The sequence below is a fragment of the Ovis aries genome, chromosome 13 (assembly GCF_016772045.2).
Source record: "Ovis aries strain OAR_USU_Benz2616 breed Rambouillet chromosome 13, ARS-UI_Ramb_v3.0, whole genome shotgun sequence".
NCBI lineage: Eukaryota > Metazoa > Chordata > Mammalia > Artiodactyla > Bovidae > Ovis > Ovis aries.
Genome location: NC_056066.1, coordinates 33,785,742 through 33,810,791, shown reverse-complemented (window position 1 = coordinate 33,810,791; position 25,050 = coordinate 33,785,742). Strand labels below are relative to the sequence as shown.

At 41.3% G+C, this 25,050-nt stretch overlaps 1 protein-coding gene across 19 annotated transcripts in view; it reads right to left on the bottom strand.

The window, feature by feature from the left end:
• The window catches only part of ZNF438 (zinc finger protein 438), a 192,112-nt gene that overhangs the window by 4,570 nt on the left and 162,492 nt on the right, over nt 1-25,050 (bottom strand). For 16 of the 19 annotated variants that reach the window (XM_027976676.3, XM_060397433.1, XM_027976683.3 and 13 more), the window contains one exon: nt 9,854-9,934. In XM_027976676.3, coding sequence (XP_027832477.2) covers nt 9,854-9,934 — 81 coding nt within the window. Of the gene's footprint in view, nt 1-6,191; nt 6,312-9,853; nt 9,935-23,243; nt 24,434-25,050 lie in introns of all 19 variants that reach the window. The other 3 variants (XM_060397438.1, XM_060397437.1, XM_060397439.1) reach the window with 2 other exon arrangements.

The window sequence follows — 25,050 nt, the reverse complement described above, 5'->3', positions numbered from 1 at the left end:
CTTACTCTGTTTTAGGACAAATTTGACCCAGTGGCAGCGCCATCTGTCCTGCACACAGGGATGCATGCCAGACTGAATGCTGGCTCTGTGGCCGCTTCCCCGTGTGACTTGTGAATTTCTTCTCACACCTCTCAAACTGTTTATGTGTGCTTTTGCAATTAAATCACCAGTATTAAAAAAGTTGATGTGACACCTTACACACATGTTGGAAGAAAAACAGAAAGATACAGAGTGATAAGTAAAGACACAGAGACAACATAAAAAATACATGGATCACACAAAAAGGCCCTTCCAGGACACCGATGGGAACAATTTTAACTGACAGGCTAACACTTCATATTTGAGATTTATTAGGCTGACCCAAAAAGCCACGATTACTGCTCTGAGGGGACAATTATGGAAACATTTTCATGCGCTGCTTCTAAGGACTGAATCATTGGTTTTCTCCCCTAATGCCTCAAGCTCCTGAGTCCTGGCTGCAGAAGAATTTCTCATTTCTGAGTACTTCGTATCAGTCAGCTTGTGTTTTCCAGGTACCCACACTATTCTAGAGATGGCTGCCACCCATGGTTTTTTTCTGAAACCACTGGGGCCAGATGTGCTTTGGAATTTACACTTTCAAATTTTAAAAAAGTAATAAATGCTTACAGCAGATGTTACATAACACCTCGCAGAGTCTGCATAATACCCCAAATTAAACCTATTACCACTTCTGTAGTGAAATATATGAGCATTCACCAGGCGGGGGCGGGGGCGGGAATGATTTTTAAAGTTCTTATTTCAGTTTAGGCTTTGCCTCTGAATGTGTTTTAATATCCAACTTTTGGTAACATTTTCTGTTTTCAGAGCCTGTTGAATTTTGGAGTTATAGGAAGAGGATCGAAGAACTATTTGTTTAGGAACTACCAAGGGTATAAAGGGCTTCCCAGGTGGCACACTGATAAAGAATCTTCCTGCTCAAGGCAGGAGACGCAAGAGACACGGGTTCAAAGATCCTCTGGAGTAGGAAATGGCAACTCACTCTAGTATTTTTGCCTGGAAAATTCCATGGAGAGAGGAACCTGGTGGGACACAGTCCATGGGGTTGCAAAGAGTTGGATGCAACTGCCTGCTACTTTATGCCATGTCATGTCATGTGAAAGGTATAAAGATGAAATGGGACAGCTTTTCCCTTAGTTCACTGGCAATCTGGTGAAACAGACCACTAACATTAAAAATCAACCTTGATTTTCATGTCTACAGTGAGTGAACTAACAATTTTAACACAAAAATGACTTTTTTCCAGCAAAAATGACACTGCAAATAAACAAATAACACAATAGGGTTAAAATATGTACTGACTGACCAACTTATTCTAGACAGTAATCACTGTTTGATGAAGAAAAAGTATGCTAGGAACATATTTCACATAGTATTATAGCATACATTAGAGGAAGAAGGAAAAAGACTCATGTTAAGGTTGGAAAAATCAGACAAGGATAATTATGTAATCTGTTGTTTTCCTTTTTGGTTTTGTGATCATGAAGTTCATGGGTAAACTGACTGACTGGTTGATCACCTCACAATAGTCACCTAAACTGATTGGCTATATCTGCTTCATCTTCCTGCATAATTTAATTCATTTTTAAAGTTCTATTTCCACAGCTTTTAAATTTAAACATCTTTCATGTTAAGCCTCATTTTAACTTTTTAGAAGAAGTACTGAAGTAAGCTGTAAACAAATACATTAAATCAGGATTGAGAGAGTTTACAGAGAGCTTAAAATTACTGACAGCTTTTGGCTGCCAAGTGACAAAGCTTATTAAATAATTATACTGACAATCACAATGGTCTTTGCATCTATACAACCTATTGTGGAACAGGAAACAATGGGTGATTTCTATTTAGTTCCTAATCCTAAGTGATGAAATACACAGTATTTATAGGAATACACAGTATTTATAGCAAGAAGAGCTGGAAGAAAGGCTACGCTGGCCTTAATTAGTCTCAAGTCCGCTTGAAATACAATAATATGTGACAATAATGCATTGCAGCACAAGACACCTCACTTGTCTGCTCAAGTCTGTCCAACTGGCTCTTCATCCCAGACTGGAGCCTAAGTCCTTGCAGGGACCTCAAGGGCCTGGAGCCCCGGGCTCCTGGGAGTGCTCCAACCTAGTACCTCCCCAGGTTCTCTCCAGGCACAGCAGCCTTGCTACTGATCCTCACAGGGGCCACACACCTGAATCCCAGAGGGTTTACACCTGTCCCTCTCACCACCTTGACTTGCTTCTCTAGATCATCCCCTTTAGGGTGCAGCATTTCCTTCAAGTTTTGCTCAAATAGCCTCTTCATGGTGAACTCTTCTCTTGGTAAAGAGAAGAGCCTGAGTAAACCTGCAGCCCCATTCTGAGCTCCCTGCCCCACTTCCCATTTCCATCTCCTCCAGCACACTCGCTCCAGCTCATGGGTTACTTTAAGGTCTGCAGTCCCCATCCCACACCCTCTCCGGAAAAGTGAATTCCTTGACGATGGGGAGTTTATTTACCACTTTAGGGCCTGGAAAAGGGTTACGGATATGCTCATAAATCTGATAATTACTTGTTAAATTTATAAGTGATACTTGTAATAAAGTGATCAGTAAATGAAAGAAAAAAACACAATTTAAAAGCAAACTGAAAATTGCCATATTACTTTGAAAATTAAAAAAGAAATAGAGAATAGATCTCTGGAATACTTTTTTTCAATTTAACTTGCCCACCATCAGAATAAGGATAGCACCATGATTTTTTTTTAAAAAGAAAGAAAACAAACAAACAAAAAACCTTTTAAGGTTAAAGGGGAGAGGTGAGGCCAAATGACTAACCATCTGAGGAGGTAATAAGAGAATGGTAAATGAAGCGATTGGGGTACAAAGAAACAAGCAAGCTCTGAAGAAGAAATTACTTTAAAGGAAACAGACACACAAAGAGGGAAAAAGAAAGGGATTAGAGAGAAAAGAGGAGGAAGCTAGAAGAGGAAAAACTGACCCTCAGAGCAGAGAATGGCTCTGTCAGTGTGACGAGGAGCAGAAATAACAAAGAACAAAAGACGCAGCTGAAGCAACAACTGGTGGTCAAGGTCGCCTCAAAGTCCCCAAAGACTTCAGCTGGGAAGGGGCTCCCCAGGTTTTATGATGGAGTGTAAGAAAGCAATCTTTTGACAGTTAAAGTTCCCAGCAATGAAGCCAGCTATATTTATTGAGCTGCTCCAGAAGAGAGGGAGAGGGCTAATTATGATACATTTAAAGTAGATATGCTTCAACGAATCTTCAGAAGTTCCTATATTACAGTGGAAATAAAATCTCACATGAAGACCAATGACAGTCACAGGAAAAGGAAGCTGACTGTGGTCCTGGAGCAAAGGAAACTTTAGGGTAACCGCAATCCCAGCATGGGAGAATACTGATGGGTGAGAAGCCTGGGATGACAGAGCCCGGGATGACAGGTAAGGGGCCTGCCACATAGTCAATTTTCCCCAGGTTCCCTGAAATTCAAAGAGCTAGATCCTGGGGGTGGAAAAGTGTATCAATTAACCTCATGATCAATAATCAGAAGAAATCTGTGAGGTGAAAGGATAAGGCCTTACAGGATAAACTGAACTTACTCACACTTGCCTGGATCTGTTGGGAATTCCATACAGATGGAACAGGTGTGGAACAGATCATGATGGTGATGTTGAGTCCCTTCTCCCAGAATCATTAATGATGAGGTGATAGGGAATGAAATGATGCATTAGAAGAAAATCATAGTAGGAAAAAGAGGGCGAGGCCATAAAAATGGAAAAACTCCTTAGGAATTACTCAAATGTTCAGCAAGAGGGTACTAATACAATAGCCAACCATGCAACAGAATATTATGCAGCAGTAGAAACGAAGTACTAATACAGGGTACAAATATGATACTCAGCCAATCATGCAATGGAATACTAAGCAGCAGTAGAAAAGAAGAATGAGTTAGACTGATACACAACACTCTCCAAGATGTGAGATACTATCACTTGGATTTTTTTTTTTAAAGTAGTGAGAGACACACACGAACTAATTCCCATGTATACACAGAATATCTCTCAAAGGAAACCAAAGAAACTAGTCTTAGTGGCCGTTGGGGTAAAGGCACAGTGGTGGTGGGTAACTATAGGGTGGGAGGAGATGAATGCATATTTTCCACTGAATATTCTCTATGCCTAGCACAGAGAAGGTACCCATAAATATTTGTTGAATGAATGAAAGGCAAATGAAGGTTTCCTTTTTGGATCCGTTTTGCAGAAGAGTATCTCTGGGGATGTTGGTGATGGGTAAATGTGCGTCCGTTCATAAATGACTGTGTCCAGATGACACAGACAGCATTTCAAGTTTTTCCTTTCCTTGCCTACTTAAGGATAAGAATTGCTAGTGATAAGAGAAGTAATTGAATCATCTGACAGGCAGTGCATCACCACCCCTCAAGGTTCAGTCCTGGGAAGCATCAGAGCTCATTATCTCCCAAGGACAACTGAAGTGCTGAGAACCATCTTTCCCAACATTTGGCTCCTTAAAATAAAACAAGGCAGGGGCTTCCCTGGTGGTCCAGTGGTTGGGACTTCACCTTCCAATGAAGGGGTGCTGGTCAGGGAGCTAGGATCCCTGACATGCCTCGAAGCCAAAAAACCAAAAACATGAACCAGAAATGATATTGTAAGAAATTCAATGAAGACTTTAAAAGTGATCCACAATAACAATAACAAAATCTTAAAAAACGTAAAACAAAGCAAGCAATTTGCAATAAAGGTCAGTTTGCTATAATAACCACAAGTTTGTTTTTTATTTTTAAGTAGTTTGAACAACAAGAGTGTTTAGAGAAGCCAAAAATGCCATGAAGTTTTTAAAAACACTGAAATGGTACGATTGTAGCAGGTCTTTCTCAGCTATGTGGCTGCAACAGTGGTTTATCCCACGACACATTTACAAGGCCTCTCTCCCAGATGGTGTGATCTAAAACCCCTCACCTGTCACCTACTAAATCACAGATTTCAGAGAACTGTGCACTAAATGGTAAGTCGAAATTTCCACTGACATTCATCATTTCTGGAAATCCTGCGAAATTACCCATAACACAGTTAAAGAGGCTCACAGGACTCCCAGGCACTAAACATGGACTTTTATTAACTGGAAACATGAAAGGCTCACTCAGTAAAATTAATTTTGCACAATTCTACAATGCAAATACTTAGTATTACGATTTTAAATGTGGGCTGTTTTTAATATGTTAAGTGTATTAAAAATAATTATTTTGAAGAGTGACATTTACAGTTGGTGAGAATTTGATCTAACTGTGGATTAAAGGAAAATGAGGTGGTAGTGAGTCCTTATTACGGTCTAGAATCTGTGCTGGGTCTCTTAAGTGAATCCTTATGCAAACTCTACAAATAAGTATTACTGTCCCCCTTAACAGATTAAGCAAAAAGAGGCTTGAGGAAGTTAAGTAACAGCTGATGTCCACATCCATCTGATTCTAATGTGGACAATGAGCTTCTACTTCTTCATCCTCCCCTCAAGAGGGGGAAATTTTTAGGCTTCCTTGGTGGCTCAGTGGTAAAGAATCTGTCTGCCAATGCAGGAGACACAGGTTTGATTCCGGATCCAGGAAGATCCCACATCCCAACTAAGCCTGTGGGCCACAACTACTGAACCGGTATTCCAGAGCCTAAGAGCCAAAACTACAGAAGTCCATGCCCTAAGGGTCATGCTCCGCAATAAGAGACGCCACTGCAATGAGAAGCTCGCACACCACAACTGGAGAGTAGCCCTTGCTTGCCACAACTAGAAATAAGCCTGTGCAGCAACGAATACCCAGCACAGCCAAAAATAATCAATAAATAAATCAATCAAGTTCATTAATAAAATTAATTAATTGAAAAGGGGGAAAGTATTTACAAAATTGCCCTTAACTCCAAAATATATATTTTATTTTATATTATAATTTATATATTATATTAAAATATAGTATTATTGCTAGATTTTAAGGAGAGGGGAAAAAAAAATTTGAAAGTAGAAATGGCTTGTTGTATCCCCAAACTTCAACGACCATTGAAAGATTCTTTCCAACAGCCCACTAATTAGAGAACTGATGAAAAACTAAGAGTCACTTGAAGGTAAAAGCAGATATTCAAAGTTGAGTTTACCAAATACTAACCATAGGATTCTGACGAATCCAATAAGGTGGCCAGCTATTTGTCTGGAGAAAGGACCAAGCGGGTCCTGTGTGCATCTCCTCCATCAGGTCAAACTGACGGGTGTGACTGCACATGAGAGGCTGCAGAGGGAAGATGCAGGTCAGTGGTCCGTGAGCCCACAGCCAAGCTAGCCTCATCAGGCTGCTTCCTCATCATGCCCCCGTACAGACAGTGTTAAGAGACAAGCACAGGAAGTAGGCAGTTCTCCAACAGCTGCAAATAACTCACTTCCTGATTTCCACCCACAGAACCAAGGCACAGGGTGCTGTTTCTGAACAAAGTTGCTCCCGCTCGACCCTTGGCTGGTTTGGACATGGTTCCACCATCACTCCATCTAGGGAGGGAACAGGTAGAGAAAGAGGGTCCCTGCTCTTGACAAAGGGCTCCCTGGCTCTAGGCCCAGAACAAGAGTGCTGCCAAGCACTCTTGGCCACAAAAGAGCCCAAACTTTTAGGGCTTGTTTAGGTTTTAATTGTATTAAACTGAGAAACTCTATTTTCAGTTTTATTGCTTGGCATCCCCATTCTCCCTCTCACTTGGCTTTCCAATAATAAATTCCAGTTGGGGTTCAAACTGTTTCCCAGGATGGTCTCTGGTTAAAACCAGTATGGTGAAACCCTGGAGAAGTCCAAGATGAAAGAAAGGCCTCTGAACATGGGGGGAGCTCAATTTAATTTTGTTGAAAAACCCATAAACACGTGGAGCCATTGCCCACTGGCTCCCCGAGGCGCCTCCAGGCTCTGCGGCGCCGTCTACAGGGCTGTGTTGAGTGCTGGCAGGAGAGACAGTGCTGTAGAGCATGCTGGCAGCATAGGCACAGTGTTCTTTGTTTCTGAGGACTCAGGATGCCAAGACCGCTCTAGTCCATACATCCACAGCACTCAGACCTCACAGAATCACTCTACTAGGACCCGTAGGTCAGGAAATCCGACACCGTATGAGAAAGCAAGACAGTCCCACCTGGCGATCCTGTGACCTGAGTCCATCCTCCTCGGCACACTTGCCCTTGCTGAACTGAGGTCCCAGCCAGCTCCCTTCCCTCCCCTCTTGCAGCCACCCCAGGGATGTCCTGGCACCTTCCATTCAGCATGGGCTTTGAGAGCTGTCTTGCTCATCATCGCCTAGCTTAGCAAGGAAGAGAATTCTTTTCTGAGCACAGGAGATCCTTTTCTTTCCTAGCACTATTCAATGCTGTTTCTTCAACATTAATCCAATGATAAGGCATATTTCATGTGTCAGGTACTGTGCAAAATACTTTGGATGCATTATCTCCTTTAATCCCCACAATCCACTGAGTTAGGAATTACTGCTCATGTGCATTTTATAGATACAGATTTCAAAGCCAGCAGGTAACAGACTGGAATTCAAGGCTTGGCCCAGGTGACACCAAAGGCTCTTCCCAGTTTTACCTGCTGCCTGGAAGCTATATCCATGGTAATGGCCACCGTCATAGTCTCTAGTGGGAAGACCATAGGTTTGGGGGTTCAGACAGATGTGGGTTCAACTCCTGTCTCTGTCTCATACTTTAGGAAAGTCACTCACTCTCAGCCTGAGTGTTCTTATTTATGAAGTGTGCATAATTGTATCTGGTTGCTGTCAGGATTAAATGAAAAAAGTATCCATAAAAGTGCCAGGGTGGGGCCTACCACACGTCAGTTTCGCAGTAGACATTCGTTTTCTACTCTTGCTCCCTCTCTCTCTTTTCTGGCTGCACTGGGTCTTCAATGCTGCAATAGGGCTGTCTCTAGTTTTGGTGCCCTGACTTAGCTGCTTCAGGGCATGTGGGATCTTCCTGCACCAGGGATTGAACTTGTGTCCCCTGCACTGGCAGGCAGGTTCTTAACCAATGGACCATCAGGGAAGTCCTCTGTCTTCTACTTTCTCTTGCCAAGAAATATGAGGCTCCTGACACTTATATTTGGTGGGAGGGGGAAAAAAAAAAAAGCACAAATCTTGACCATGAATCATATGGAAACAGCGTTGTTGCTGTTCAGTTGCTAAGTCATGTCTGACTCTTTATGACCCCATGGACTATATAGCCTGCCAGGCTCCTCTGTCCATTGGATTTCCCAGGCAAGAATACTGGAGTGGGTTGCCATCTCTTCTCCAGGGGACCTTCCTGACCCAGGATGGAACCAGTGTCTCCTGCATGGCAGGCAGATTCTTTACCACTGAGGCACCAGGGAAGCCCAGTGGAAATAGTACTGAATACTTAAAAGGGTATTTCTTTATTGAGAGGGAAATGAAGGAAAATGGGAAGAAATAACTATTCCTTGTGAATGAGTCTCCCAGTAAACCTGTAAAGCATTTCTTTCTTGCCTCTCTGGGGCCACCCACTCTGGCAGCTTCTTCTGATCCAACCTACCAGGCTCTCGTTTCCCTGCCTGTTCCGCTCCCCCACCCAACCCCATTTTTGCATGCAGCTGACAAAGTGCTAGTTAGATTAACAGTATTTAGTGAATAGGAGTGAACAGATGTGCATTGCAAAGAGCAGTTTTCTGGGGCCATTCTCCTCTGCTTTTGTTTATACTGAGTATTGATATTAATTGCTCTTGTTCTCCAGCTTAGCAGGGAAGAAAGCACCTCCTCTGGTAGACCTTCAGGGCTGGGGTAAGCCCAGGTCTCAGAGGTCCTGTGAGGGACAGGGACTAGGAACTCTGGTTACATCTTGGGACAAGGGTGAGAGCGATGGACATGCAGTTTTTCATTTTGGGAGAGAAAACATGTGAGTGCTCGAGGGTGTGGGCAGGGCAACCCAGAAGTTTGAAAGCGCTTGTGAATTTCGTATTTTGCTGGAGAAATCATTAAGAAATATGTTTAAGATAGCTTGTGTATAGAAAGAAAAATTTGGCACCCAAAGAGGAATTATAGCCCATAAAATCAAACAAATTAGATATGTAAATATATCTCAAAGTGGGAGAAAACAAGCATTCTTTATGAACAAGTTTAAAAGCCAATTACCTAAAATATTAACGTGAGAAAAAATGTTACACAATGTGGTTTTTGTTAAATTCAAGCAGGTAATTATTCTTTTCAAGTCATATAATTAGTGTCCCAAATGAAAAGAAAATTTAAAAAGCTCTATCATTTAAAATACAGTTTAATAATGCTCGATTTCAGTGACTTTGCCCTTCATTTTAATCAAGCCCTCTTTATCAGTCCTTATTTCTAGGGGGAACTATTTTGAATTTCAAGTGCCTCTGATGAAAAACAGTTGAAAACTCTATGAGATAGTCTTATTTTTAATGCTTTGAGAAAGATGAAGTTATTTCTCTTTTTCGCAAAAAAAAAAAAAAAAAAAACCACAAAAAACTGTAGCATTCGCAAGATTTTATTCACTATTATAAAGCAGTCGATTTGGTATCTTTACCCAAATCTAAAAATGACTGAGCAGCATCAGAATTTAACTAAGAGCTAATGATCACTGGGGGACACAGAGCAGGGCAAAGGCAACTTCTAAGATACTTGATAAGCCCATTTCCCCACTATTCTTTTCATTGTTAATATTACTAGAATTGTAAATATGCAGTTGAACCTGAGAGGGCATTGCTCACTGAAGTTCATCAAGGTAAAAGCAGCACATCATTTCATCTGAAGTCCAAACTCCCATAAACAAATATACCTGTACAGGTTGTCTTTCCAGGAGATTCCAACATCTTCTGAGTCAGCAGTTTCTCCACAGGGCTGGGAAGCAGGGAGAGATCTGCAAGAGAGCTTTAGTGAGTCAGTATCCCCTTCTATTTACATCTTGTATTTCAATATCAGTTGGAACAGTTACTATCTGGGATGACAGTTGGTGAAGAAAACCTTTTCCTTAGTGGGATAAACAGAAAGAACAAGGTTTCAACATCAGAACATGCAGACAGTTGGAACAAACTAGGGTGTGTGCAGACTATGCTTGATTTTGGTCAAAATACCCTGATTATGAAACTGATGTGGTGAAGATCACAATGTTTCAACTGCAGTATAGTTAAAAGCAAGGGGCTGGAATCACAAGGATATTCTTATCTTTATACCATTACTACAAAAGTAGATTTGGTGTATCTAATATAGAACAGACCTTTTTAAAGAATGTACAAACTACATTTTTAAAAAAAATGAAATAATGGTTCCACTGCTTTATGGCAGAGTTTTATAGATGTTTTATCTTCACTTCTGATTTATCTTTGACTAACAAAGTTTTAGGACATTTTTTTTAATGCAAATTTTTCTATATCTCAACTTTTATGTCAAATAGTTCATGATTTTAAGTCCAAATGTATAGCACCATGTATTTCTACATTATGTTGATAATTATTCCCTGAAATTCCTGCTTATTAGTAAGTCTTGATGGTTTCTCATTTCTTCAATCAAGGCACATCTTACTTTAACACAGAGAGACCACCTGTGATAGTGACTCTGGAAAGAAAATGAAGTGCCAGACACTGCTGGCACCGAGATCCTGGGTTTGCAGGGAACTATTTCTATGAGGTTGATCAGCCTGGCTCTGTGTTGGCTAACTCACATATACTGTACAGATTCTGAGGTTCAGCTAATGCTGATCTGAATCACTAAAAAAATAAAGAATAAAAATGAAGGCATCTGAGATTGAAAGCTGTAGAACCAATCTGGGTTCCTTTTCTTTTGAAGTCTGCCCAGCTTCTCCTCTATCAGTATCTTTATTGTTCTCTGGATACAACTAGAGAGCTGGCTGAAGGAAACATTTACTCTCATCGCCAGGTTAGGAACAGTTCAGTTTAGTTCAGTTGCTCAGTCGTGTCTGACTCTTTGCGACCCCATGAATCGCAGCACGCCAGGCCTCCCTGTCCATCACCAACTCCCGGAGTTCACCCAGACTCACGTCCATCGAGTCCGTGATGCCATCCAGCCATCTCATCCTCGGTCGTCCCTTCTCCTCCTGCCCCCAATCCCTCCCAGCATCAGAGTCTTTTCCAATGAGTCAACTTTTCTCATGAAGTGGCCAAAGTACTGGAGTTTCAGCTTTAGCATCATTCCTTCCAAAGAAATCCCACGGTTGATCTCCTTCAGAATGGACTGGTTGGATCTCCTTGCAGTCCAAGGGACTCTCAAGAGTTTTCTCCAACACCACAGTTCAAAAGCATCAATTCTTCGGCGCTCAGCCTTCTTCACAGTCCAACTCTCACATCCATACATGACCACAGGAAAAACCATAGCCTTGACTAGATGGACCTTAGTCGGCAAAGTAATGTCTCTGCTTTTGAATATGGTATCTAGGTTGGTCATAACTTTTCTTCCAAGGAGTAAGCGTCTTTTAATTTCATGGCTGCAGTCACCATCTGCAGTGATTTTGGAGCCCCCCAAAATAAAGTCTGACACTGTTTCCACTGTTTCCCTAATCTATTTCCCATGAAGTGATAGGACCAGATGCCATGATTGTAGTTTTCTGAATGTTGAGCTTTAAGCCAACTTTTTCGCTCTCCTCTTTCACTTTCATCAAGAGGCTTTTTAGCTCCTGTTCACTTTCTGCCATAAGGGTGGTGTCATCTGCATATCTGAGGTTATTGATATTTCTCCCGGCAATCTTGATTCCAGCTTGTATTTCTTCCAGTCCAGCGTTTCTCATGATGTACTCTGCATAGAAGTTAAATAAGCAAGGTGACAATATACAGCCTGATGTCCTCCTTTTCCTCTTTGGAACCAGTCTGTTGTTCCATGTCCAGTTCTAACTGTTGCTTCTTGACCTGCATACAGATTTCTCAAGAGGCAGGTTAGGTGGTCTGGTATTCCCATCTCTTTCAGAATTTTCCACAGTTTATTGTGATCAACACAGTCAAAGGCTTTGGCATAGTCAATAAAGCAGAAATAGATGTTTTCTGGGACTCTCTTGCTTTTTCCATGATCCAGCGGATGTTGGCAATTTGATCTCTGGTTCCTCTGCCTTTTCTAAAACCAGCTTGAATATCTGGAAGTTCACGGTCAACGTATTGCTGAAGCCTGGCTTGGAGAATTTTGAGCATTACTTTACTAGCATGTGAGACGAGTGCAATTGTGCGGTAGTTTGAGCATTCTTTTGCATTTCCTTTCTTTGGAATTGGAATGAAAACTGCCCTTTTCCAGTCCTGTGGCCACTGCTGAGTTTTCCAAATTTGCTGGCATATTGAGTGCAGCACTTTCACAGCATCATCTTTCAGGATTTGAAATAGCTCAACTGGAATTCCGTCACCTCCACTAGCTTTGTTCGTAGTGATGCTTTCTAAGGCCCACTTGACTTCACTTTCCAAGATGTCTGGCATGGACATCACCAGATGGTCAACACCGAAATCAGACTGATTATATTCTATGCAGCCAAAGATGGAGAAGCTCTACAGTCAACAAAAACAAGACCAGGAGCTGACTGCGGTTCAGATCATGAACTCCTTATTACCAAATTCAGACTTAAATTGAAGAAAGTAGGGAAAACCGCTAGACCATTCACGTATGACCTCAATCAAATCCCTTATGATTATACAATGGAAGTGAGAAATAGATTTAAGGGCCTAGATCTGATAGATAGAGTGCCTGATGAACTATGGAATGAGGTTCATGACATTGTACAGGAGACAGGGATCAAGACCATCCCCATGGAAAAGAAATGCAAAAAACCAAAATGGCTGTCTGGGGAGGCCTTACAAATAGCTGTGAAAAGAAGAGAGGTGGAAAGCAAAGGAGAAAAGGAAAGATATAAGCATCTGAATGCAGGGTTCCAAAGAATAGCAAGAAGAGATAAGAAAGCCTTGTTCAGTGATTAATGCAAAGAAATAGAGGAAAACAACAGAATGGGAAAGACTAGAGATCTCTTCAAGAAAATTACAGATACCAAGGGAACATTTCATGCAAAGATGGGCTCGATAAAGGACAGAAATGGTCTGGACCTAACAGAAGCAGAAGATATTAAGAAGAGGTGGCAAGAATACACAGAAGAACTGTACAAAAAAGATCTTCACGACCCAGGTTAGGAACATGTAAGAGTTACCTCCTCATTTTCCCTGAGGGGATGAAATGATGACACAGCCCACCTGCTCTCTTTTCCCTGAGACTCTGCACCTTTGTAGGTTTGTGTGCTTAGGTAGATACTCCCGGTCCAGATCAGGTTTCATGCCTGATCATCCACGGATACTCCCAGAATGCCATGGGTGTCTTTCCACAGTGCTTACCCTGACTGGTCCCACCCTGTACTTTCCACTCCCACTACCTACTGCCTGGAGCCAGAGAAACCCAGCCATTGTGAACACAGGACAACATCATAAATTCAGGGTTTCCAGGCTCGGACTGCAGACCAATTCCACAGTCTGTTTCTTATCCTAACAGACTTCCTTCAGTTCTTCACTGGGACCAGCCAGGTTGTTCCCGTTGCCTTTCTGAAGCCTCACCCCTCTGCCCCACCCCACCCTATCCCCATCTCTCTCCCTTGTCAATGATTTTGGCATTGACCTTGCAATGAAATGAATATTGGTGACTTCTCCCCCTCCCCTGCCCACCCCCACCAAATTCACATGTTGAAATTCTAACCTTCAGTGTAAGGGTATTAGGAGGTGGGGCCTTTAGGAGATGAGTAGGTCATGAGGGTGGAGCCCTCGTGAATGGGATTAATGCTGTTATTTATAAAACAGACTCTAGAGATTTCTCTTCCTCTTTTTCTGCTATGTGAGGAAATACTGAAATAATGGCAGTCTGCTACCCAGAAGGGGGCTCTCACCATTTAGAACCTGATCTTGAACTTCTAGCTGCCAGAACTTGAGAAATAAATTTCTGCTGTTTAGAGGCCACTCTGATCATGGTACTTTGTTATAGCAGCTTAAAGTGTCTGAGACCTTGTGGGGAACAGAGAGATCACTGTCTCTTCTTCTTATTTCTACACTCCCCTCTTTAATGATACAACACAAATAAGTCTACCTTCTCTGAGGTGGGGGTCAGGAGCAAGCATCTATATTGCTCTAAATAGGCATCATTCATCTGAAGTCCTGCAACATGACAGATGAAAAGATACATGCCTTAGTATCAGGAAATGACCACCTGATGTGATGAGCTGACTCTTTTGAAAAGACCCTGATGTTGGGAAAGATTGAAGGCAGGAGGAGAAGGGGACAACAGAGGATGAGATGGTTAGACGGCATCACCAACTCAATGGACATGAGTTTGAGTAAACTCTGGGAGTTGGTGATGGACAGGGAGGCCTGGCGTGCTGTGGTTCATGGGGTCGCAAAAAGTCGGACACGACTGAGCAACTGGACTGAATCAGGAAAGGGTGTTCCCAATGCTGTGCTGCACCCACACGTGTCTCCAGGTCCCTCTGTGGCCTCAGGACTTCTACACCATCAGTGAGATCCCTGAAGTCAGGGGGCTTCCTGGTCATCCCACCTAAAGGCAGTGCTCAGCCACACACACAGCTCTTTTCTTTCTCTGCTTTAATTGTCCTTCACAGCACTTATTTTTATAATGAGATTGTCTCCTCCTCCTACAAGGTAAGCTCACTGTCAGGACCTTGGCCCCCAGTTCCTGTCTGGCACATGGCCATCATACAATGTGTTATTTACTAGATGAGTGACCTGATAGCTCTTAGCTACACTGTGTTGCTTTCTCCTGTGCTTTTGCTGGACACAAACTATACAAACAAAATCAACATCTGTAAATAATCCTTGGGCTGTCTCTCCCTTTCAAGCTACTGCCCTATCTCCTTTCTTTTCTTCCTGAGAACTCTTACCACAGGTAGAGTATATAATACGTTCCCTGTTTCTACTTATCAACAGGCGTCTTCCCTTACCCTAAACCATAAGCCCCCTAGTGAAGGACTAAGATGTTCCTCCATCATGGGTCAGATTTGGTCCTCAAGGTATGATCTGACTTCATCTTCCACCAGCTCTTGATGATAGTATCTCTGGATCACAGATGCAGACACTTAATCTTTCTGGCAAGTCACAAGCTGGCAGGGAAGAGATGGGTTTGAACCCAGGCCTGTCTAGCCCCAAAGTTGCTCTCCTTCCATTTCAACACACTGAACGTATTAAGGGGTCTGTTAGTATGTCAGTCTCCTCCAATGACTGTGAGTGCCACACCATCCATCTCCATGTTGAGAAAGTTAGTCTTTTCAACTTTTTCCAATCAGAAAACGTAACCATCAGGAGAGACAAAGAGCTTCCTTTTCTAACATGGTTGCTGGAGATTTACAGGAAATTTAAGATTTTTCATGTGGATCACAATAAACTGTGGAAAATTCTGAAAGAGATGGGAATACAGACCACCTGACCTGCCTCTTGAGAAATCTGTATGCAGGTCAGGAAGCAACAGTTAGAACTGGACATGGAACAACAGACTGGTTCCAAATAGGAAAAGGAGGACGTCAAGGCTGTATATTGTCATCCTGCTTATTTAACTTCTATGCAGAGTACATCATGAGAAACGCTGGACTGGAAGAAATACAAGCTGGAATCAAGATTGCCGGGAGAAATATCAATAACCTCAGATATGCAGATGACACCACCCTTATGGCAGAAAGTGAAGAGGAGCTAAAAAGCCTCTTGATGAAAGTGAAAGAGGAGAGTGAAAAAGTTGGCTTAAAGCTCAACATTCAGAAAACTACGATCATGGCATCCGGTCCGATCACTTCATGGGAAATAGACAGGGAAACAGTGGAAACAGTGTCAGACTTTATTTTGGGGGGCTCCAAAATCACTGCAGATGGTGACTGCAGCCATGAAATTAAAAGACGCTTACTCCTTGGAAGAAAAGTTATGACCAACCTAGATAGTATATTCAAAAGCAGAGACATTACTTTGCCGACTAAGGTCCATCTAGTCAAGGCTATGGTTTTTCCTGTGGTCATGTATGGATGTGAGAGTTGGACTGTGAAGAAGGCTGAGCGCCGAAGAATTGATGCTTTTGAACTGTGGTGTTGGAGAAGACTCTTGAGAGTCCCTTGGACTGCAAGGAGATCCAACCAGTCCATTCTGAAGGAGATCAACCGTGGGATTTCTTTGGAAGGAATGATGCTAAAGCTGAAACTCCAGTACTTTGGCCACCTCATGCGAAGAGTTGACTCATTGGAAAAGACTCTGATGCTGGGAGGGATTGGGGGCAGGAGGAGAAGGGGACGACAGAGGATGAGATGGCTGGATGGCATCACGGACTCGATGGACGTGAGTCTGGGTGAACTCCGGGAGTTGGTGATGGACAGGGAGGCCTGGCGTGCTGCGATTCATGGGGTCGCAAAGAGTCAGACACGACTGAGCGACTGAACTGAACTGAAGGAAATTTACACAGAAAGAGTTCCTTCACAATGTGCTTGAATGCCAGGCTTCTTCTAGGGTGGTAGCCTTCTTCTTTTATACTATTTTCTTTTTAAAATTTTTGATTGAAATATAGTTTATTTACAAGGCTGCATTAGTTTCCATATAGCAAAATGAGTCAGTTATACATATATCCAGTCACTTTTAGACTCTTCTCTCACATAGGCCATTACAGAGTAATGAGCGGAGTCCCCTGTGCTATATGGTCCTTGTTGATTATCTGTTTTATACATAGTAGTGTGTATCTGTCAATCCCAAACTCCATGGTAGCCTTCTTTAACAGAGCTTCTGGTGAACAAACTGCCTAGGTTTACACCAAAGTGAAACTTTTAAAAATCATTAATTATACAGTCTACTTAATAACACTTTTAGGCACTGACATGAGGTTTTTTTTTTTTTTATGATGTACAAAAATGAAAGGAAAACGTCATTAATTACTTTTTATAATTTCAGATAGAATATTAAGTTTTCCAGATTTTTTTCAAATTCTATTCCACCTGCTTCCAAAATTGAGGTCATTGAAGAATATTATAACTGAATGAAAATGTCTGAAAATGCTGAAACAACTTCCACATTCCTCATGTGGTAATTCCTGTACCTTTAGTGAACTTGATAGACCTAGAATCTTCTTTTTTTTGGTTGTTGGTGGTGGGGAGCTTTTCGGGGGAAACAAGACAAGTCGATTACATGTGAGGACGTGAGCAGAGGTCTGGCTTTGGCTCTTTCACTCACTGCTGGAATGAGTCTCCATGAGATCCTAATCCTCACTGGCCTGAACATCCCCTTTTTACCAAGTGGGAATTATACTAGAGCACTGTTTCTCAAAGTACAGTCTGCTGACCCAGGAGGCTTCCCCCACTCTCTTTTCCTGCTTGTAATAAGATGTCACCTGCTTTTTCCCCACTGCTGACGTCTACACACAACACATTGATGGGACAGAGGATGTAACTGGGTAAAACTGATGAACTCAGGACGTGACAGCAAACTGTCCAAACAGCCGCATTCTTAGCCACCAGGCTCCCTCAGCAGAACAACAAAAAAGCAGGACAAAAATTTAGTTTTGTTAAACTTTGAGCTTACATGCCTTTATAAAATCCTGCACGATGACATGACTTCCATGGCACAGAGGCATGGTAGTAGCCCTGAGGAAAAATGCTCATGGATGGTTTGAAGCTGAACTAGCTGCTCTTCATTGGAATAACCATCCTTACTTGAAAGAACATCTGACAGACATATGCTGAGAGATCATGTTCAGTGATGGGTACTGGGCAGACATTTTCTCAAAAGTGGATGAGTGAAGCTTGTCATTACAAGAGAAGACATCTGGTTGTACTCATGGGCAAGGATAAAAATTATTCTTTCGGGCAGCATTAGAATTTTGGAAAACTTGAAGCCATCCCCAAGAGCCTGAAGCTTTTCTATACTTAGTAAGTTTTTAGATGAGACTGCTGCTGCTGCTAAGTCGCTTCAGTCGTGTCCGACTCTGTGCGACCCCAAAGATAGCAGCCCACTAGGCTCCTCCGTCCCTGGGATTCTCCAGGCAAGAACACTGGAGTGGGTTGCCATTTCCTTCTTCAATGCATGAAAGTGAAAAGTGAAAGTGAAGTCATTCAGTTGTGTCCGACTCTTAGTGACCCCATGGACTGCAGCCTACCAGGCTCCTCCGTCCATGAGATTTTCCAAGCAAGAGTACTGGAGTGGGTTGCCATTGCCTTCTCTAGACAAGACTGGTGTTTATTTTAACAAATAAGATTTCCAAAAAACTGTATAAAATGGCATATATAGAAGACCTGCATAATTCAGTGAACTAATGTTTTCTTTTTCTAATTTTATTTATTTATTTTTGACTGCGTTGGTTCTTCGCTGCTGTGAGGGCTTTCTCTAGTTGCGGCAAGTGGGGGCTATTCTCAAGTTGTGAAGCGCAGGCTTATCATGGTGGTTTCTCTTGTTGCTGAGCACACGCTGTAGGTACAAGGGCTTTAGTAGTTGCGAGTTGCAGGCTCTAGAGCTCAGGCTCAGTAGGTGTGGTGCATGGGCTTTGTTGACCCTTGGCATGTGGAATCTTCCTGGACCAGGGATCGAACCGGTGCCCCCTGACAGTGCAAGGCGGATTCTTCACCACTTGACCACCAGGGAAGTTCTGATGCTCTCTAATAGACATTGCATGAATGAGCAAAACATTCAAGTGTAAGACAGACCAAAATGTAATAGAATACAAGAATACAATACAATACAGTTTCAATTTCACATTATAGCTACACTGTAAGCCGTTACCTTACTTGACTTGTTTAAGCTCGGTTATAGTTACCTGACATGTTTTGGTGTAGTAGCAAAGAAAAATATCCACAATTATCTGAGAAGGCCATTAAAATACCCGCTTTCCAGTTACTGTAAGCTAGATTTTCTTCAAACACTCCAATATAAACAATATATCACAACATACTGGCTACAGGACCAGAAAAGAGTCAGAGACTCTTAAGATTTTCAATGAAGCCAGACTTTAAAGATTTGCAAAAAATGTAAATCAGTGATAAGTCTTCTAATTCTTTTGCTTTGGAAAATACAGCCAATTACACAAAATATGTTAAGCTGTAGTGAGATTATTATTGTTATATTATTATTAGTTATTTTTGGCTGTGCTGGGTCTTCGCTGCTGCTTGAGGGTTTTGTCTAGTTGTGGCGAGTGGGAGCTTCTCGCTTCAGAGGCTTCTCTTGTTGAGGAGCATGGGCTCTACACACGCAGGCTTCAGTAGCTGCAGCTCTCAGGCTCCAAAGCACAGGGTCAGCTGTTGCAGTGCGTGAGCTTAGCTGCTCCATGGCACGTGGGATCTTCCCAGATCAAGGATCAAACCGGTGTCCCCTGCGTCGCAAGGCGGACTCAATCACTGGACCACCAGGGAAGCCCAGGTTATTGTTATTTGAAAATGAATCCACAAATACATATTTTTTCAGTTTATAATCTCAAATATAGTAAATCCCAATTGATACAACTGATATAAACAAATACTCAGTAGTTTTTAAGAGTGTAAAGGGGCCTGAAATTAAAATATTTGAGAACTGCTAACTAGATTAAATCTGATATTACAGATCTTTGAAGATTCTGTGACTTTTTTGTGTGTATGTGAATGAGAATAGAAAATAAAATCTGGAAATATCTCATTTTTGGTTGATCGGTTTTTCCTTTACCTTTTTCCTCTGCGAGAATCTATAAAGCAGATCCTTAGTTTACCAAATAAACTTTTTGGTAATTTATCTTAATAAAAATAGAAATTACAGTTAAATGTCATTAATTGGAAATATTAGAATACAGCTTAAATAAAAAATTTTTGGTTGACCAAAGTATTAAAAATATGTAATACTTCAAAATTTATTCTATTCATTTTGAATTTATATTCATGAAATATCTTATAAATTATTGGGTTGGCCAAAAAGATTGTTTGGGTTTGTCTGTAACCTCTTATGGAAAAACCCAAATGAACTTTTTGGCCAATTGAATATATTTAAACTAATGACATTTTTATTTTTTTCTCCAATTTTAAGAACTATCATCACAAGATTCTCTTAGTAGTACTCTAATCTTTTTTTTTTTTAAGAGCGCTATTTTTTCAGCACTCTTAGCAAAAGGCATTTAAAACCATTTAAAATTACTTTATCAGGACAAAAATAATCATTAATTGCCGCTTCTGATTTAAGTTAGATGCTGGAATTTCTATAAAATTTTTTAGGGTTTTGATGTCAATTAATTTAAAGAAACAACAATATGTTTACTCTACTCAAAGCATGACAAGATTTATGAATTTCTGTTCCTATTAGTAGTAGTTGTTTAGTCACTCAGCCATGTCTGACTCTTTGCAACCCCACAGACTGCAGCATGCCAGGCCTCCCTGTCCATCACCATCTCTCAGAGTTTGCTCAAACTCATGTCCATTGAGTCTGTGATGCCATCCAACCATCTCATCCTCTGTCGCCCCCTTCTTCTCCTGCCTTCAATCTTTCCCAGCATCAGAGTCTTTTCCAATGAGTTGGCTCTTTGCATCAGGAGGCTATAGTATTGGAGCTTCTGCTTCAACATCAGTCCTTCCAATGAATATTCAGGGTTGATTTCCTTTAGGATTGACTGATTTGATCTCCCTACTGTCCAAGGGACTCTTAGGAGTCTTCTCCAGCACCACAGTTCAAAAGCATCAATTCTCTGGTGCTCAGCCTTCTTTATGGTCCAACTCTCATATCCGTACATGACTATTGGGAAAACCATAGCTTTGACAGTATGGACCTTTGTCAGCAAAGTATGTCTCTGTTTTTTAATATACTGTCTAGGTTTGTCATAGTTTTTCTTCCAAAGAGCAAGCATCTTTTAATTTCATGACTGCAGTCACCATCCACAATGATTTTGGAGCCCAAGAAAATAAAATCTGTCACTGTTTCCACTTTTTCCCCATTTACTAGTAGTAGATTTTTACAAACATAAAATGCCTAACCTATATTCCTGGCTTCATAACATCAAAATACTGCTGTCAAACTTCTTCCCTTTTATCCCTGCCCGGCTCATCACGCCAGCCATCTGCATAAATAAAGACATTAGCATCTGCTATATGGCAAATGGTCTCGAGGGCAGATGTTCACATCCTTGTGTTCATGTCGCTGGGGCTGCATACATTATTGGAACAGATGTACACAATCTCAAAGTGTTGGGTCCCACGGTGAGATGTTTCCAACTGCTTCCTATCAAAGTACATAAATGCTATTTGCACCTGCATTTATGTTAATGATAGAAAGGCAGCGGGGGTCCTGACAAAGTGAGAGGTGATGCTATGAAATATATTTACATGGTTAATTGGAGTTTCCGAAAGACTCCGCTGCCAAGTGGCTACAGTGACAGTGATCCAGGCCTGAGTGGATAATCGGATGGTAGTCTGTGTTTGAAGCACAGGAAGTCTGGCGATTTCCAATGATGAAAATAGTCCTAATCCAAATTTACTAAGAAGAATATTCCTGACTCTAGTATTTTATCTCAACTAGGAGAATAACTCCCAGTATGAGGTCTGTCTGATAAGGCTTAGGCCACCCAAGTCATTTCCATTTTGTCCTACGAGGAAACTTCCATAGGTATGTGTGTGTTTTCCATTTGTACTCTGTCAACAGCATAACATACTAATACTCACAGCGGTATTTTGCAGAAGTTATTACATTGGAAAGTTCCAATTTGCAACATTAAGGAGTTAACCAAAACCAGCTTGAAAATGTCAATTTGTACTTGGTCTGCAACAGAAAATGGTACCAAAAGGCCAAGAACAGCGTTTACACTGCCAGTTAAGATCAAAATACTTCCATATGAATGTCACATATTTAGAAACATAATATTTTGGTAAAACATAGGGAATGTTCCCTCCCCATTCCCATAATGAGGTCACAAAGCCACGTTAACCACTAAACACAAAGCATCAAATTACAGTGGTTCTCATCACTACTGTGCATTAAAAGTGAGCACTGAAGAGACAGAGTTCACAGTAAGAGTTGTTTTTGTAGCTTTACTGGGCTAAAAACTTGTAGCTGCTCTCAAATAACATATTATTACTCGACTAACTTCACACTGATAATATCAACACTGCACAATGTTATTATATGAGTTCCAAAAGAAGTTTTATTCTGCAGCTTATTCTGAGATTTATATTGTGCTCTAAGAGTTTACAAAAGGTGGATCCTCATTTGCAGATTCTGTTATTTGCGAATTTACCTGCTTGCTAAAATTTATTTATAATCTCCAAATCTGAGTCACATTCCCAGGGGTGGTGGACACTTTGCCTTGCCTCAGCTCCCATGGTATAAACAAGTGTTCTTTTTGCAGTCTACTTAGTACCACATTTTTTGGGTATTTTTTCCCCATTGTTAGTGATTTCACTGTCTAAAACAGTTTTTGAGAATAGTGCTGATATGCTGTCTGGTGTCCCTATGGATTAGAAGAGTCTGATGCACCTAATGGAGAAAACACGTGTGTCAGATAAGTGTTGTTCAGGCATGAGTTATAATGCTGTCTCTGTGAGGTCAATTCATATCAAGGAATTAACAAGATCTATTCAGTGTGGTGTCTTTGGACAGAAACATACATAAAAGCAGGTTCTATACTGATAGCTGAGAAAATGTTGTATGGTGACCAGAGACTCACAGGAACCTAACCTGCATTTCCCCTGGGAGCCATGGTATAGCATTAGTTAATTCAGTGTTCCTGTGACCTTACACAATGTAACTACTGTTGATGATGAGAACTACTGAATGATGAGAATCAACAGTATCAATGGTATCTTATCTCATTTGACTATTTCAGAGCAAGAATTATTATCCCCACTTGAAAGAAAAATGAACTGAGGCTCACTGATATAGCCAAGATTAAAAGAGCCCAGAGGCTTCCCAGGTGGCACAGTGGTAAAGAATTCACCTGCTGATGCAAGAGATGTGGGTTTGATCCCTGGAAAATTCCACAGGCAGAAGAGCCTGGGAGGCTACAGTCCATGGGGTCGCAAAGAGTAAGATGCAACTGAGTGAGCACAGCATAGCACAGCAAAGAGCCCAGAAAAACAGGGCAGAAGAACCAGAGTTCAGTTCTTAGCTTGGTGTTCTTTCCCCAGACTAAGAAGAGAGGGGAGAGAAGAAAAAACAGGAGAGGAGCTTAGGAAACAGCCCCAATACTATGTTTGAAGAATCAAACTGTGATTAGACAATGAGACAACAAACCATATTCAGGTTCAGTTCAGTCGCTCCGTCATGTCCGACTCTTTGAGACCTCATGAATCGCAGCACGCCAGGCCTCCCTGTCCATCACCAACTCCCCGAGTTCACCCAAGCTCATGTCCATTGAGTCGGTAATGCCATCCAGCCATCTCATCCTCTGTTGTCCCCTTCTCTTCCTGCCCTCAATCCCTCCCAGCATCAGTCTTTTCTAATGAGTCAACTCTTCGCATGAGGTGGCCAAAGTACTGGAGTTTCAGCTTCAGTATCAATCCTTCCAATGAATACCCAGGACTGATTTCCTTTAGGATGGACTGGTTGGATCTTCTTGCAGTCCAAGGGACTCTCAAGAGTCTTCTCCAACACCACAGTTCAAAAGCATCAATTCTTCGGTGCTAAGCCATCTTCACAGTCCAACTCTCACAACCATACACGACTACTGGAAAAACCATAGCCTTGACTAGATGGACTTTTGTTGGCCAAGTAATGTCTCTGCTTTTCAATATGCTATCTAGGTTGGTCATAATTTTTCTTCCAAGGAGTAAGCGTCTGTTAATTTCATGGCGGCAATCACCATCTGCAGTGATTTTGGAGCCCCCCAAAATAAAGTCTGACACTGTTTCCACTGTTTCCCATCTATTTCCCATGAAGTGATGGGACCAGATGCCATGATCTTAGTCTTCTGAATGTGAAGCTTTAAGCCAACTTTTTCACTCTCCTCTTTCAATTTCATCAAGAGGCTTTTTAGTTCCTCTTCACTTTCTGCCATAAGGGTGGTGTCATCTGCATATCTGAGGTTATTGATATTTCTCCCGGCAATCTTGATTCCAGCTTGTGCTTCATCCAGCCCAGCATTTCTCATGATGTACTCTGCATAGAAGTTAAATAAGCAGGGTGACAATATACAGCCTTGATGTCCTCCTTTTCCTATTTGGAACCAGTCTGTTGTTCCATGTCCAGTTCCAACTGTTGCTTCCTGACCTGCATACAGGTTTCTCAAGAGGCAGGTCAGGTGGTCTGGTATTCCCATCTCTTTCAGAATTTTCCACAGTTTATTGTGTTCCACACAGTTAAAGGCTTTGAATCCTCATAAACAGTAAAATGCTTGGAAAGACAGCCCAGTTTTATTCACTGAATCTGAGCTATAAGAGAGTGGACCTTACTTTGGTTTTCTGTTCCCTCTTTGCTCCTTGCCTCTGCAAAGGCAATAAAATATTTGTTAAATAAACACATAGACTTGAGAACTTCAGCTTGGTATTTCACGAAAAAACAGATTACAATGTTTTCATAGCATATAGGCAATAAGATTGTTTTGAGAAAATGAGAGTTTAAAGCACTTTTAAATAAAATTTAATATACATTTGAGAAACCACTATATGCCAGGATGCTTTAAAGCTCACCAAAGACAGAAAATTCATGAAGAAGTTTATAAAGGACCTAACTGAGCAACTGAACACACACATACCCCTGATACTAAGAGTCTAAAACAAGTAAGATTATTTTTCTAAACTTAAAAAAATATATATATATATCATTAACTAGTTATCCCAAATATTCCTTTAGTTGAAATGCTATATTCACTAATACCAAAACATTTACTTCTGTGAGATGTAAGTACATATTTTTATGTCTATAAGACATAAGAATATATTTTTAGGCTGTGATATGATTATTTTTTATAGTAGTTTATTGAATCAGAAAATCCAGGGTTGTTTTTTTTTACCAGTTTTAAATCTGAATTCACATGATAGACAGTAATGGTTATGGCTTCACAGTTAAATAATGCACAGGTTTCGAAAATTAGTAGGAGTTG